Source organism: Cupressus sempervirens, chromosome 5, assembly GCF_028749045.1.
Source record: "Cupressus sempervirens isolate cs-2001-9-10 chromosome 5, ASM2874904v1, whole genome shotgun sequence".
NCBI classification, from domain to species: Eukaryota; Viridiplantae; Streptophyta; class Pinopsida; order Cupressales; family Cupressaceae; genus Cupressus; species Cupressus sempervirens.
Window position 1 is genome coordinate 67,317,933 of NC_143122.1, and position 12,323 is coordinate 67,330,255.

Below are 12,323 nucleotides of genomic sequence, written 5' to 3' on the forward strand. Positions count from 1 at the left end.
TTTGTAAATCATTGAATTGATCCTTTCTAATAAATTATAAATTTTTTACCACTAAATCATTGTATTCCATGGTTCTTCTCCTTATGTTCTCTTATTCATCACGAAGATGGATCACATAGTGTGATCTCAAATGTTGATGCTAATAAAAAAATCTCACATAGTTGAAGCATGGAATAACACTTATAAATGCTTATTCTTTGAATCTTCATGCTCAAGTCTCTCACACTGATTGGGGATGCAAACATTTATTTGGTTTTATTTCATTAAATCTATTTTGTGCATATTCAATTTTTTTTAATGAAATGAAAATATTAATAAAATATATTACAATTAATTAAATTATAAAATATAAAATTATATTTTTATATAATAATCTAATTATATTTTGCTAGAACTTAAGAACCTCTTTGCCCAAGAGCCAAGGACTAAGGGGCATCAATTTCGCCAAAATCCATCTAAAACACAATCCCCACCTCATCTCTTATGATGTTAAGAGCTTTTACACTCAACAAGACTTGATCTACAATGAAACATTTAGAATCATTCAACTTCACCAATAAAACAAGAATCCATTGACATCAACTAAATACAAGTACTAATAATAACAAGTGCCACATAGTGGCATGTACTTGCCGTTATAATTTTAAAATTAATAGTAATTTAATTTAGTTTAAAAAATAATTAGAATATAACTAAAATAGCTATAGTATAAATCATTTGTTTGAATTTTCTCTTGTATATATTGTTTTATTCTATTGACTAAGATTTAAAATAATTAAGACATCATAAAACATATAAACACTAGTAGTAGCTTTATAAATTTATTCATTTAATTGTACTTATATGTAATAGTAAGTTAATATATTATTTTAACAATGTTAATTGTTAATAATTAGTAAAATTTAATAAATATTAGAATGGTTATTAGTAATGTAAAATAATAAAATACTCTCCTAAAATATATACAATATATGTAATAAAGAATGAATATTATAATTATATAAGTATTTAAGCTTAATTTAATATGATCAACAAATATTAGTTTAATAACTAATTATCATTTTAACTAATTTGACCTCGTAATTTTTATTACACAAAATTAGATAGATAAGATATGTAAAATATGAAATTACACTACTCTTGATTAAATTTTTAATATTAGTGTAAAGATTTGGCATATTCATCCATGACATTTATGTCATATTCACTTAGTACAAATAGGAGGAAAGTGACAACTTTTATGAGTATAGAAGGTTTAGAGGAATATTTGTTTTTTCTTAATGATATCAGCCCAACGCAAAATTATTTCTTGTATTAAATATATTTATGAAAATGAAAAGTCATTATTAATAACGTATTAATTGAAAAACTACATTAAAATATTTAACTAATCTTAAAATCTTGCTGAAAATAATGTATATGAGTACTCACTGAAAAAAGGGTCTTATAAGAGAAAATTGGTTGAGCCAATCATACTTAAAATAAATCAATTATATAACATTTCGAATTAATAAATATTTATGGAAACTATAGTATTAATCAAATAAAGAAAAAATACTAATTAATGATTGGCTCGTGAGTGCACATTAATACAGTTGTACATTGCCCAAAACAAGCACAATAAGATAACATCCTTCTTAATTTGAAAACTAAGAAGTAGTACTTATAATAAGATAAACATCCTTTTTAACTTTGAACTGTTCATTTTAAAAAGTAGACCGTTGAATGCTGCTCTCACATAACATAATAGAAATCTAATTTCTCACTCCCTCCCTTTCTCAACTCATTTAATATCTTTTAATTTAAACTCGTTTATAATAGAGTCACTTTAAAATTTGGTTGTCCTACCAATCAAAGAAACAAAAGCAATTGCCGTTAGGTGAGAAATGCAACGATAGTTGAGTTTATAATAAAAAAAAATGCCAATTAATTCCATTTATTGAATTAATTATGTAATAAAAAATGCGCTGGACTTCAGCTATAGATAAACTCTGTGGAGTGATGATGTAAGGTGCAGATGCATTCCAGAGAGTTTGGAGTCCCGTAAATCAGTTATTTGAAACTCTTAAGAGAATTTCGAAAAAAATTGTTGAGTGCCCTGATAAAGAACAATCATTGCCCCCTGCTTATTCATCTCATCATTGTTACAGAGGAGGAAAACAGTAATAAATAGAGTTGTTTCTTTCCGTCGCTATGCTTATATTCTGAGCAGTTTTTAGCTTTCCGTACTGGAAAAAATGAAATGCCACTATTACTACAGATTCGTGTTTTAAGTGCAGTGATGTTGCGATGAATCTGGAGCCTCGAAGGCCTGTGATTGGAGGGTTTGATGGGTTTGACTTGATTGGTTTGCGAGGAGGTCCGTCATGAGGATGCAAGCCGCTGTAGGATGGTGTTCCGATGCCAATGACGGTGAGATTTTTGAATCCATTTCATTTTCCCTGTCCAAGCTGTGTTGAATTGATTGTATGTGGTTCTTTAGTTGCAATCCGAACAAGCATTTCATGGAGGACTTGTAAAGATTGCTGATTGGGTGGTGGATTAGATGAAGATTATATGGAGAATCTATGCAGACCGTTAGTTTGGGTGCGGAGATTTGTTGGTCGGTCGGTATGTGGATCTCTTTGATCATTGGATTGCTCTGTTCTGTATGTGGATTTTTTGAAGCACTGGATTGCCTTAGTTACGCTTGAGAAAACAAATCAGGAGTTTTTTTGGTGTTAGATTATAAGTTCAGAGAAAGTCTAATACAGATTTACTCATTTGGATTGGTACATATAAATTTTTTGTTTAGCGGCTGATTTGCGTTCGTGGCTTATGTCGGGTGTGTACATTTGTGGGAATATTTCATTGAATGTTCACGCAGATCACTTAGATGACTGTGTTGATTTGTTTAAGCAATTGACAAAGTATTGATTTGGATGAAGTGGGTAGATTTATTGCACTTGGTTGAGTAGATTTGTGGGAATATTTCATTGAATGTTCACGCAGATCACTTAGATGACTGTGTTGTGTTGATTTGTTTAAGCAATTAACAAAGTATTTATTTGGATGAAGGGGTAGATTTATTGCACTTGGTTGAGTACATATATAAATTGCATAGTAGTACGTGCGCTGATTTGTTTATAAATTTTTTGTTTAGCGGCTGATTTGCGTGCGTGGCTTATGTCGGGTGTGTACATTTGTGGGAATATTTCATTGAATGTTCACGCAGATCACTTAGATGACTGTGTTGATTTGTTTAAGCAATTGACAAAGTATTGATTTGGATGAAGTGGGTAGATTTATTGCACTTGGTTGAGTAGATTTGTGGGAATATTTCATTGAATGTTCACGCAGATCACTTAGATGACTGTGTTGTGTTGATTTGTTTAAGCAATTAACAAAGTATTTATTTGGATGAATGGGCAGATTTATTGCACTTGGTTGAGTAGATTTGTGGGAATATTTCATTGAATGTTCACGCAGATCACTTAGATGACTGTGTTGTGTTGATTTGTTTAAGCAATTAACAAAGTATTTATTTGGATGAAGGGGTAGATTTATTGCACTTGGTTGAGTACATATATAAATTGCATAGTAGTACGTGCGCTGATTTGTTTAAGCGTGTTGTTGACGGTTTATATAGCTGGGCTGGGTGTGTGGAGTTGTTTAGATGTTTTCATGGAAAAATTGCTTCGTTGGGGGTGCATAGGGTTTGTGTACATTACTATGTTCATGGAAAATCTGCTTCGTTCAGGCGTTTGGGGAGGATTTAATATGGATTGGGCGTGTGATTTTCTTTCTTAAGAATTTATACAGAGTGCTAAGTTAGGTTTGTAGATTTATTTAAAACTTTCACGGAGGATTTTATGTTGATAGCATTGTTCCATTTGTGGATTTGTTTAAGCATTTCACGGGCTTGCACAAATTGATTTGTTGTGCATTCTATTTTGTTTGAACATTTGACTAAGGATTTATGCAGATTACTAAGTTGGGTGTGTGGATTTGTTTAGGAAGTTTATCAGATATCTATTTAAATTTCTAGGTTGGAAATGTGGTTGTTTGAGCGTTTCATGGGTGTGTTGTTTAAGTGTTTTATTGAGGATTTATCTAGGGTGTTAAGATGGGTGTATCGATTTTTTTGAGCATTTCATGGATGATTTAATAGCTTACTCAGTTGGGTGTATGGATTGCATTTTGCAGGGGACAAATCCAAATGGGGAACAAAAGTAGCAATGACCGCCATGCATTTGGTGTTTGTGGGAGCCTTGTTTGCGCTGGATGTTCAATTAATCAGAGAAACTCTGATCCATCCATGGTAACATGATTCCTTTTCTTTTTGTTTAAAAGATATGTGTCTTAGAATGCTCACGACATCAACAATTTGCATCAATCTAACAACATGGTTATATTATTCTATCTGCCAAGACATGATGATCCATCCTCTTTATTGACAGTACCCTTATCTAATTGCCTTAAAACCCCACAACTGCCCGAAGCTGAGAGAAAATGGGTTTCATGAAAGCTTTCCACAGGCATCCAACACGAGCAACTGATTTGTATGCCAAAACAATTCGCAGTTGTCACTAATAGTAAGGTATTCGAAGAGAGAGCTGGGTAGTCAAACAATTCATTCAAGCTTGGAAACGTTTAATTGTAACTTAGTGACATTCTTTTTCTCCCCAAGCTATTTATTCCTTATTCTACCTCATCAATTTCTAAGGTTTGGTTTCTTGGTTTATTAATTTTTAGAGAAGGAAAGAAAGGAATTGTCTTTTTTAACCTAAGCAAGAATATAAGTCCTCCATGGTAGAATTGTTGCAATAAGGAGCTTAAGTGCAAACAAAATTGTAGTATGCTCTCAGAACAAAATGCATTTTAAATTATGCTTTGCACATATTAAATTGTTCCAGTACTGGCAAATGGCAAACTGATATAAATGTTCAACCATTACGATCAAGAAACTGTCTAAGAGGAATTTAGATCTGCCATAAAATAATTTGAGAATTTGTTTTTGTATAGTTCGCAAATTCCTCTTTTTGACAAAATAAATCATGATTTTGGTGATTAGACATGTGTACAGTCACCTGTATAAGTTTGTCCTTTCTCTTTTGAGAATTGGATCTTCTCCAAAACAAAAAAACCACATTGACAATGGCTTTACTTCCTGCTATAACTGTTCAGAATGTTTAAAATTTGATTTTGCCCCAGAATCCATCAATTACAGAATCAGCTGCAAACACACACAAATTGGATTGATTCTCTCTGTTTCGCCACAGATTCTTCTTACCTGTCATGAGCCTGCCTCAGCTCTCAAACATTCACATGTTTTCATCCATCACCTAAAAGTTTAAGACCAATTTGCCTCATTTCTTGGAGCAAAATGCCCCTCCTATTCTTGTGGTGAGTTTATTTATTCCTTTATGAAAGCAAAAATCGCACTAGAAATCTAATTCCAGAATTTCCAAAGTAGGTTACCATTTCTCTATTTGCTGCCAACTAAAATTGCCAAAAATCAGCTAAACGGTTATAGCTGAAATCCTTCCTATGGTTTGACTCTTAGTTCAAAATCTCGTTCTCTGCCACTTATCGGTGAGGCAAAAAAAAACTTTTCTCAGCAAATATTCGAGATAAATCGTTAACTTCTCGGGAAAATATTGGGAATTTAAAAAGAGACATAAATTCAATTTAAAATGCATTTTTTTGCAAAATTCAATAAGGAGATGCATCTAATGAGTCAGTAAATGAGTAAACAAACCAAACAAGTTGATCTAGATATTATATAAATGCAATATGTAACAAAATCTCATCCTCATGTGGAATGTAGACGGCTGGCAGCCATAGTTAAAGAGTCTGAAGTTTGAAGCAAACCAAAAATAGCAAATTGTCATTACAAAAAGATAAACAAATACAAATGTCAAATACATTTTAAAATTAGTTTACATCTTCCTCTTCCCCTTCCTAGTAGCTCTAGTAAAAACTCTGGGAGTGGGAAGGGGTCTAGCCCTAGCAATCCACTGTGGCCATGGTTGTAGTTGTGTCTCAATATCCATCCTAGATGTAACTGGTGTTGGCGCTAGCAATGACTCCTTATCTTCTATATCCTTACTCTCAGTTTCCTAAGTGTCCTCACTCTCACTGCCCTCCTCCTGAATGTCATCCAATCTCAGTGCAAAACCACCCTCTTTGAATCGGTATTTTCTTCAAAAATCTCTTTGAATCTTCTTCAAATCCACTTGCAATAAATCTACAAGGTTTCCAATGACTATTTCTCTCCACCAAACCCTTATCTTCTTCTCCAAAGGCTGCAAATTTTTAAATGGGCCACAAAATCGTATCTTTTTGGGCTGCTCATGTTTTCAACTTCTCACTGCTTGGCAATGTATTGCCAACTTCTTGGCGAGAAGTTTCAAACTTCTCAGTTGAGATTTTGGCATGAAAAACTTGTATTTTCTTGCCACTCCAAACTTTTCGTGAGAAACTGATATATAGGCCACTTATTTGCACTATTTTGAACTATGGTTTGACGGACTCTTATGATTGTCAGCTGTTACAAATGATGGAGATTACCATGTGACTCCAACAATTTGTTTCTTGTGCTGACCTTATACACCATTTCATATAGTTTTGTGTCTTTGTGGTCTCTATTGCTGTCTCTACGGCAAAAACCTCAAATCCTTCTTATATCTTCATTCACAATCAAAAACTTGGAAAACAATAAAACACCTTTCATTACTCCAGACAAAACCATGGAAAACAGCAAAACACATTTTAATACCCCAGACAAAGTGCAGTTAACAGATTTGAGTGAGATTGGGGAACAAGAACTATCACACCCTAGTAATTCTGCCAACAACATGATAGCAGAGAAAATTTGTCAGGATTATGTGATAGGTGCAACGAAGCAAACAACAAATGTTGAAGTGAAGAAGGGGATAGAGTTGAGCAATATTATTTTGAGTAGGGTTCAAACTTTCGATGGGTCTCCAAGGAATAAATCAGAACATAGACCTATGTTTGGGATGTTAACTGAAAATGGTTTTTTGATCCCTTTCAACTTTTCTGGGATGCCCTCGATAGTAGCTCAAACTGTAGTGTGGAAACTGAGTTACAATGTTCAGAGTGAGGATACAAATATGCAGTGGCCTGGCAAGCAAGGCCAGATCCAGGACAATAAATTAATATCAAGTGCGAAATGTGGGTATGTCAACGCAAAACAATACAAATGAATCCTAAGGCATAGGAAGATCCGTCAAGCTAAGTATGTAAAGAGGGGAAACTAACAGAGTTTTAGAAATGGTTGATCAGGACAAGCAGAAGCAAAATATGGTAGAGGAAATTAAAAATTCTGAGTCCCTCTCCATGGATATTGGGGTGAAACCTCATGCAACAAACAGGTTTGAAATGTGTGAAAATAGTAACATGAGCACATACAGTCCGGCTTCTACACCCCTAACATGGTGTCTCGATCTGTTTGTTAATGAGCTGATGTTCTTGAAAGAGAGGTTACAGGCTTTAGAAGCAAGAAGTGAGGCAGAGGATGGTAAGATAAAGGCAATTACTGAGGACAATATGAAGTTAACATGTGAAAACAAATCACGCAGATAACAGATTCAAAAACTGCAATTCAACATGGAAAAAGGGGAATATGAATTGATTCTATTAAGACAAGCAATGGAGGAAATAAAAACAGCAGGAGGGTGTTAAGTAACGGAGGGTGGAAGAGATGACCCACAAATTAAAGAAATGCAATCTCAAATGACAAGCATGGAGTTAAAAGGAAAACCAACTTAGGGAACAAATAGAAGATGTCAATTCTTGGACACAAGTAGTTACAGGACCATCAAATCCACCAATTGACCTCATTGAAAAGCAAGTAAAGAGGTAGATTCAAGAGGAGAAAGATAGAAGCGATAAAGTAGCAAATATCACCATTAAAGGGCTAAAAGACTATGGGCAAAAGGAGAACACAAAAGATTTGATAAGGGATTTCCTTATGGACCATTTAGAGTGGTGTGGAATAATCCAACAAGCACAAAGATTCGGGAAATGGACAAGAGATAGTAGGAATAGACATGTAAGGGTATTTTTGAAGAGCACAGAAGATAAGAATATAATACTGAGGAATAAGGGCCTCCTCAAAGGCACACACATATTTTTATGAGGATCTTACCATTTTTCAGCAAGAAGAAAGAAGAAAAGAACAGGAAAAGGTAAAGACAACAAGGGAAGATGGAAAGTGGACATGGTTGAAAAATGGTAAAGCCCAAATCAGTGAAAGAACAATTTATAAGAAATAGGAACTCTGTCCCCCCTAGGATTATCTAGATATAATAGTTGGAACTGTAGAGGTTACCCATGGAGAAGAGGACTTGGTTTAGGGTCCATAGCAGGAGGTAAAGACATTATCTTGCTCATGGAAACTCATGAACATGATGGGTCTAGAGTGCCTGAGTTTGAAGGTTACTAAAAAATTTCAGTCTGGAATGAAAAACCGATAGTGGCAATGGGCACGGTGGTATCACCATTTTGTTAAAAGAGGTTTGGGACAGATGCATCAGTATAGAGAAAGAAGACCCACACAAATAGTACATATGGCTGAAAGTCATAGAGAGGCAGATTGAGATGAGGGTGGCAGCTTGCTACTTTGCACCAAAGGGGTCAAAAACATACAAGAAGAAGAACCTAGATCAAGATGACCCATACGCATAACTGAAAAAGGATATCTCCACTTTTAACAATCTTGGGGAAGTCATAATTATCGAAGACTTCAATGGTAGGACAGAAAATAATCAATCCCTCAATCTGAAAAGTAGTTACAAGGAAGGAAGTGATCCTCTATGGTTAGAAGAGGAACACGATCAGCTTTGGAAAAGAGCCTTAGAGGACAACGAGGGCAAAGTTAATCATTATGTGGCAGAACTACTCAGCTTATGCAACCTATATAATTTAGTAATACGCAATGGTATGAAAGGGCGACCAAACTCAGGAGGCATCACATGCAAAACTTATAATGGGCAAAGCGTTGTCGACTATGTTATTTGGTCTCAAGCTCACACCAAAAGAGTCAAAAGTGATGGAAATAAGAGTGCCCTTTTGAGCTAAGGTCGGACCACAATCAAGAAAATCAGAAATTATTTAATGATGCCCTTAGAGGCATGATTTGGAGCCCCAAAAGAGGAGATATGATTATGGATCAGCAAAAGGTTAGCATAGATGCCTTAGTTACCATAATTCTTAAGGCATTAGAGAAGTGTAAAAGAACCAAGCCAAAGAAAGAGGCAAAAAACACTTTTCCAACAATCCGTGGTTTGATGAAGAATGCAAGTTGGCTAAGAGAAAGTTGAGAAAGAGTATGAATAAAGAGAACAAAAAGAAATACAAGGAGTTGTTATGAGGCAAAAAAGAGGCTTATGTGAGAATGCGAAGATTGGAGCTGATCACCTTAGGCAAACAAAACCCCAAGAAATTCTGGAAGGAACTGCAACAAATGAGAAAACAGATAGTTAACAATATCACAGGGACACAGTGGCTTGAATACGCAAGGATTTTATATGAGTGCGAAAAAGACAAGCATAAGCCCCTAGTAATAAAGGCAACAAATGGACTTTTTACTATGGAGGACATCTTCTAAGGCATAAAGAAATTGACGGGAGGAAAGGCCCAAGACATTGATGGGTTGCAAGCTGAACATCTAAAATGGGGCAGCGATATCTTGGTCCCTCATATTTACCACATTTTTAATAATGTCATTAAGAAGGGGTTTTCTAAAAATTGGACTACTAGCATGGTTATCCCTCTCCATATAAGTGGGGACATAAATAACCCCCTCTTGGGCAAGCTCTTTGTTAGCATGGTAGAATGCAAGATCAACAAGTGGGTGGAATCAGCAGGTAAAAGAGCTAAAGGACAGGCAGGTTTCAGACCAAAACACTTCATTGTTGATCATGGGGTAATGCTAAGATTCTTGGTTGAAAAGATTTGGAATGCACCAGGCAAAGAGGCCTTTTGCTGCTTTGTTGACTTTAAAAAGGTTTTTTATACGATGTCACAGGACAAGTTCTGGCTTAGAATGGAAGAGCTTAAAATTTCCCACTGAACTTAGAGCTGCGACACAGATTATATGAACAGGTCATTGCTAAAATCAAAACTATGGAAGGGATGTTAGATAGCTTTGGCAGCGATATAGGGGTCAAACAAGGATGCCCCCTTTCACCTACCTCATTTGCGTTATATATTGATAAGTTAGAAAAATGTCTAGACAAGAACAATGGTGATGGGGTCTAGTTGGCTAAGTATGTGATTAAGTTGCTTCTTTATGCAAATGATCTCATTTTGATTGCTAAAACTATGGACAATTTGAGGGAACACTTTAAAGCACTTGAGGCATTTTGTCAGATGGTCGGGATGGAGGTGAACACTAGCAAAACCAAGGTGATAATTTTCTCTTTGAAAAGAAACAAGAGGCATCAGAACACTTTTCTTTTCAATGACAACGCATTAGAGATGGTGGACGAGTACAAGTATCTTGGGGTTGATTTAACAAGAAGCTTAGCTGGGAAACTTGTAGAGCAAAAAGAATACAAAGAGGATGGGGAGCACTATACTCCTTATAGAATAGATGTAGGAATGCGGAATAATGGGATTGGAAAACCAAAAAAATTCTCTTTGGTTTGTTAGTTACCTTGGTGATCCTCTATGGTTGTGAGATTTGGGGCAGCAGTATGTCGGATTCGAAATGGAGACAGATAGAAAGAATCCAAAAGCATTTAATCATTGGCAGTCTCAAAATTAAAGCCAGATCCTATTGGCTAAAACAAGCATCTTCCCATTAGAGGCATCGACAATGATTTGGTTATTATGCTATTTACAGAAAGCCCAAAATACGAAAACCCATCATTAGCCTAAGCTGATCATGGAAGATAGGTTGGATAGAAGAAAGAACACGTGGATGAAACAAAATGTTAAATGGATGATAAAATGGAATATCAACATACATGATTGTTTGAATAACAACATTGAGATAAAGAAATTTGTGAAGGAAAAACTCAGGAGTTGCATATGGTCAAAGCATAACGGGTGCAAAAAGGACTACTATATTAAATAATTTAACCCAACAAGGACCCATGATGAGAAAGCATACATAGGAGCAAATATCAAAGGGAGAGCTAAGATGCTCATTGCACAACTTAGGATGGGCTCCCATCATTTGAGATGCAAAACGAGCAGATGGACGATACCCAAGGAAGAACGAGAAGAGAGAATATGTCTGTTTTGTGATAGGGAGAGGTTGAGATTGAGCGATACTTCCTCATGGAATGTCCAACGTACAATGGCATTCGCTACAACTATTGAGATATTCTAGTAAATGGTAATTTAGACACTCTTTTTGAGGAAGAGCAGTTGGACAAAACAACAAATTTACTGGTCAATATTCATTGTCGAAGGGCAAACTTAGAGAAGCAACTCCAAAAGGCCTAATGTTTATTTTTGACTTGTGCGTGGGTCCCATAGGTTGCTTTGGCCTCGCGAACATTATTAAAATTGTTTATTCATTCATTCACTTCAATCAAGGTTTGTTAATAAAAAATTGCTAGTTTTTATAAGTTTATTCAAGCGAGGGGATTCAATCTATTAGAATGGATATTAGTTACCTTGTGTTTTCTGATGCAAGATTGCCTTGCCAACAATGATGTTAGGTAGATAAAAGTGTTTGCTCTGGTTCGCAGAGTTGGAATGAAATCCTCCAATGATGGATAATATTGATCATTCTTTGTTGGATTCATTGTACTCTTTGCTTCTCTATTTTTGTCATGTCCCCAATTTTTGGTGACAGTTCGATTTAATTAATTTAATTAATGGTTGTCCAAGGACGACTAATTAATTATTTTAATTAAATAAATAGTTATTAAAAGATAACTTTATATTTAATAAAGTGACTTGGATTATAAAAATATTTAATAAAGTCACTTGAGGGATAAGATCAAAAAGGTTCTAGAAGTCTCTGGAGAGGATGGAGGGAAAAGAATAAATAGGCACCCCGGGGCTCCATTTGAATCAGGCAGTTGATTATCTCTCTTTGATTTTCAGATTGTGATTTAATCACAAGTGCATTGTGGAACCTAGGGTTTCTACAATTGTCACAGTTGGCTATTGAGAACGATAACTCTCAATCGGTACGCAATTTTGAGGGTGTGAAATATCATCCGAATTATTGCAGATTGGAGGTGACATTCAGTCATTTCATCAGGGCAAAATTTGTGGCCTGAGGCCAAGTTTGGTGGATCAGTTCTAAGAATTGATATTCGTAGATTTAAGCTTTCGCAAGGTTTATTATTTCA

At 35.1% G+C, this 12,323-nt stretch overlaps 1 protein-coding gene across 1 annotated transcript in view; it reads left to right on the top strand.

The window, feature by feature from the left end:
• Window positions 1-1,954: 1,954 nt before the first annotated feature.
• Window positions 1,955-12,323, top strand: part of LOC149554580 (DHHC-type zinc finger family protein) — a 79,745-nt gene continuing 69,376 nt past the window's right edge. Inside the window, exons 1-2 of the mRNA XM_089828633.1 lie at window positions 1,955-2,412; window positions 4,186-4,300. Of these exons, the coding sequence (XP_089684759.1) occupies window positions 2,367-2,412; window positions 4,186-4,300 (161 nt within the window). The 5' untranslated portion in view covers window positions 1,955-2,366. The remainder of the gene's footprint in view (window positions 2,413-4,185; window positions 4,301-12,323) is intronic.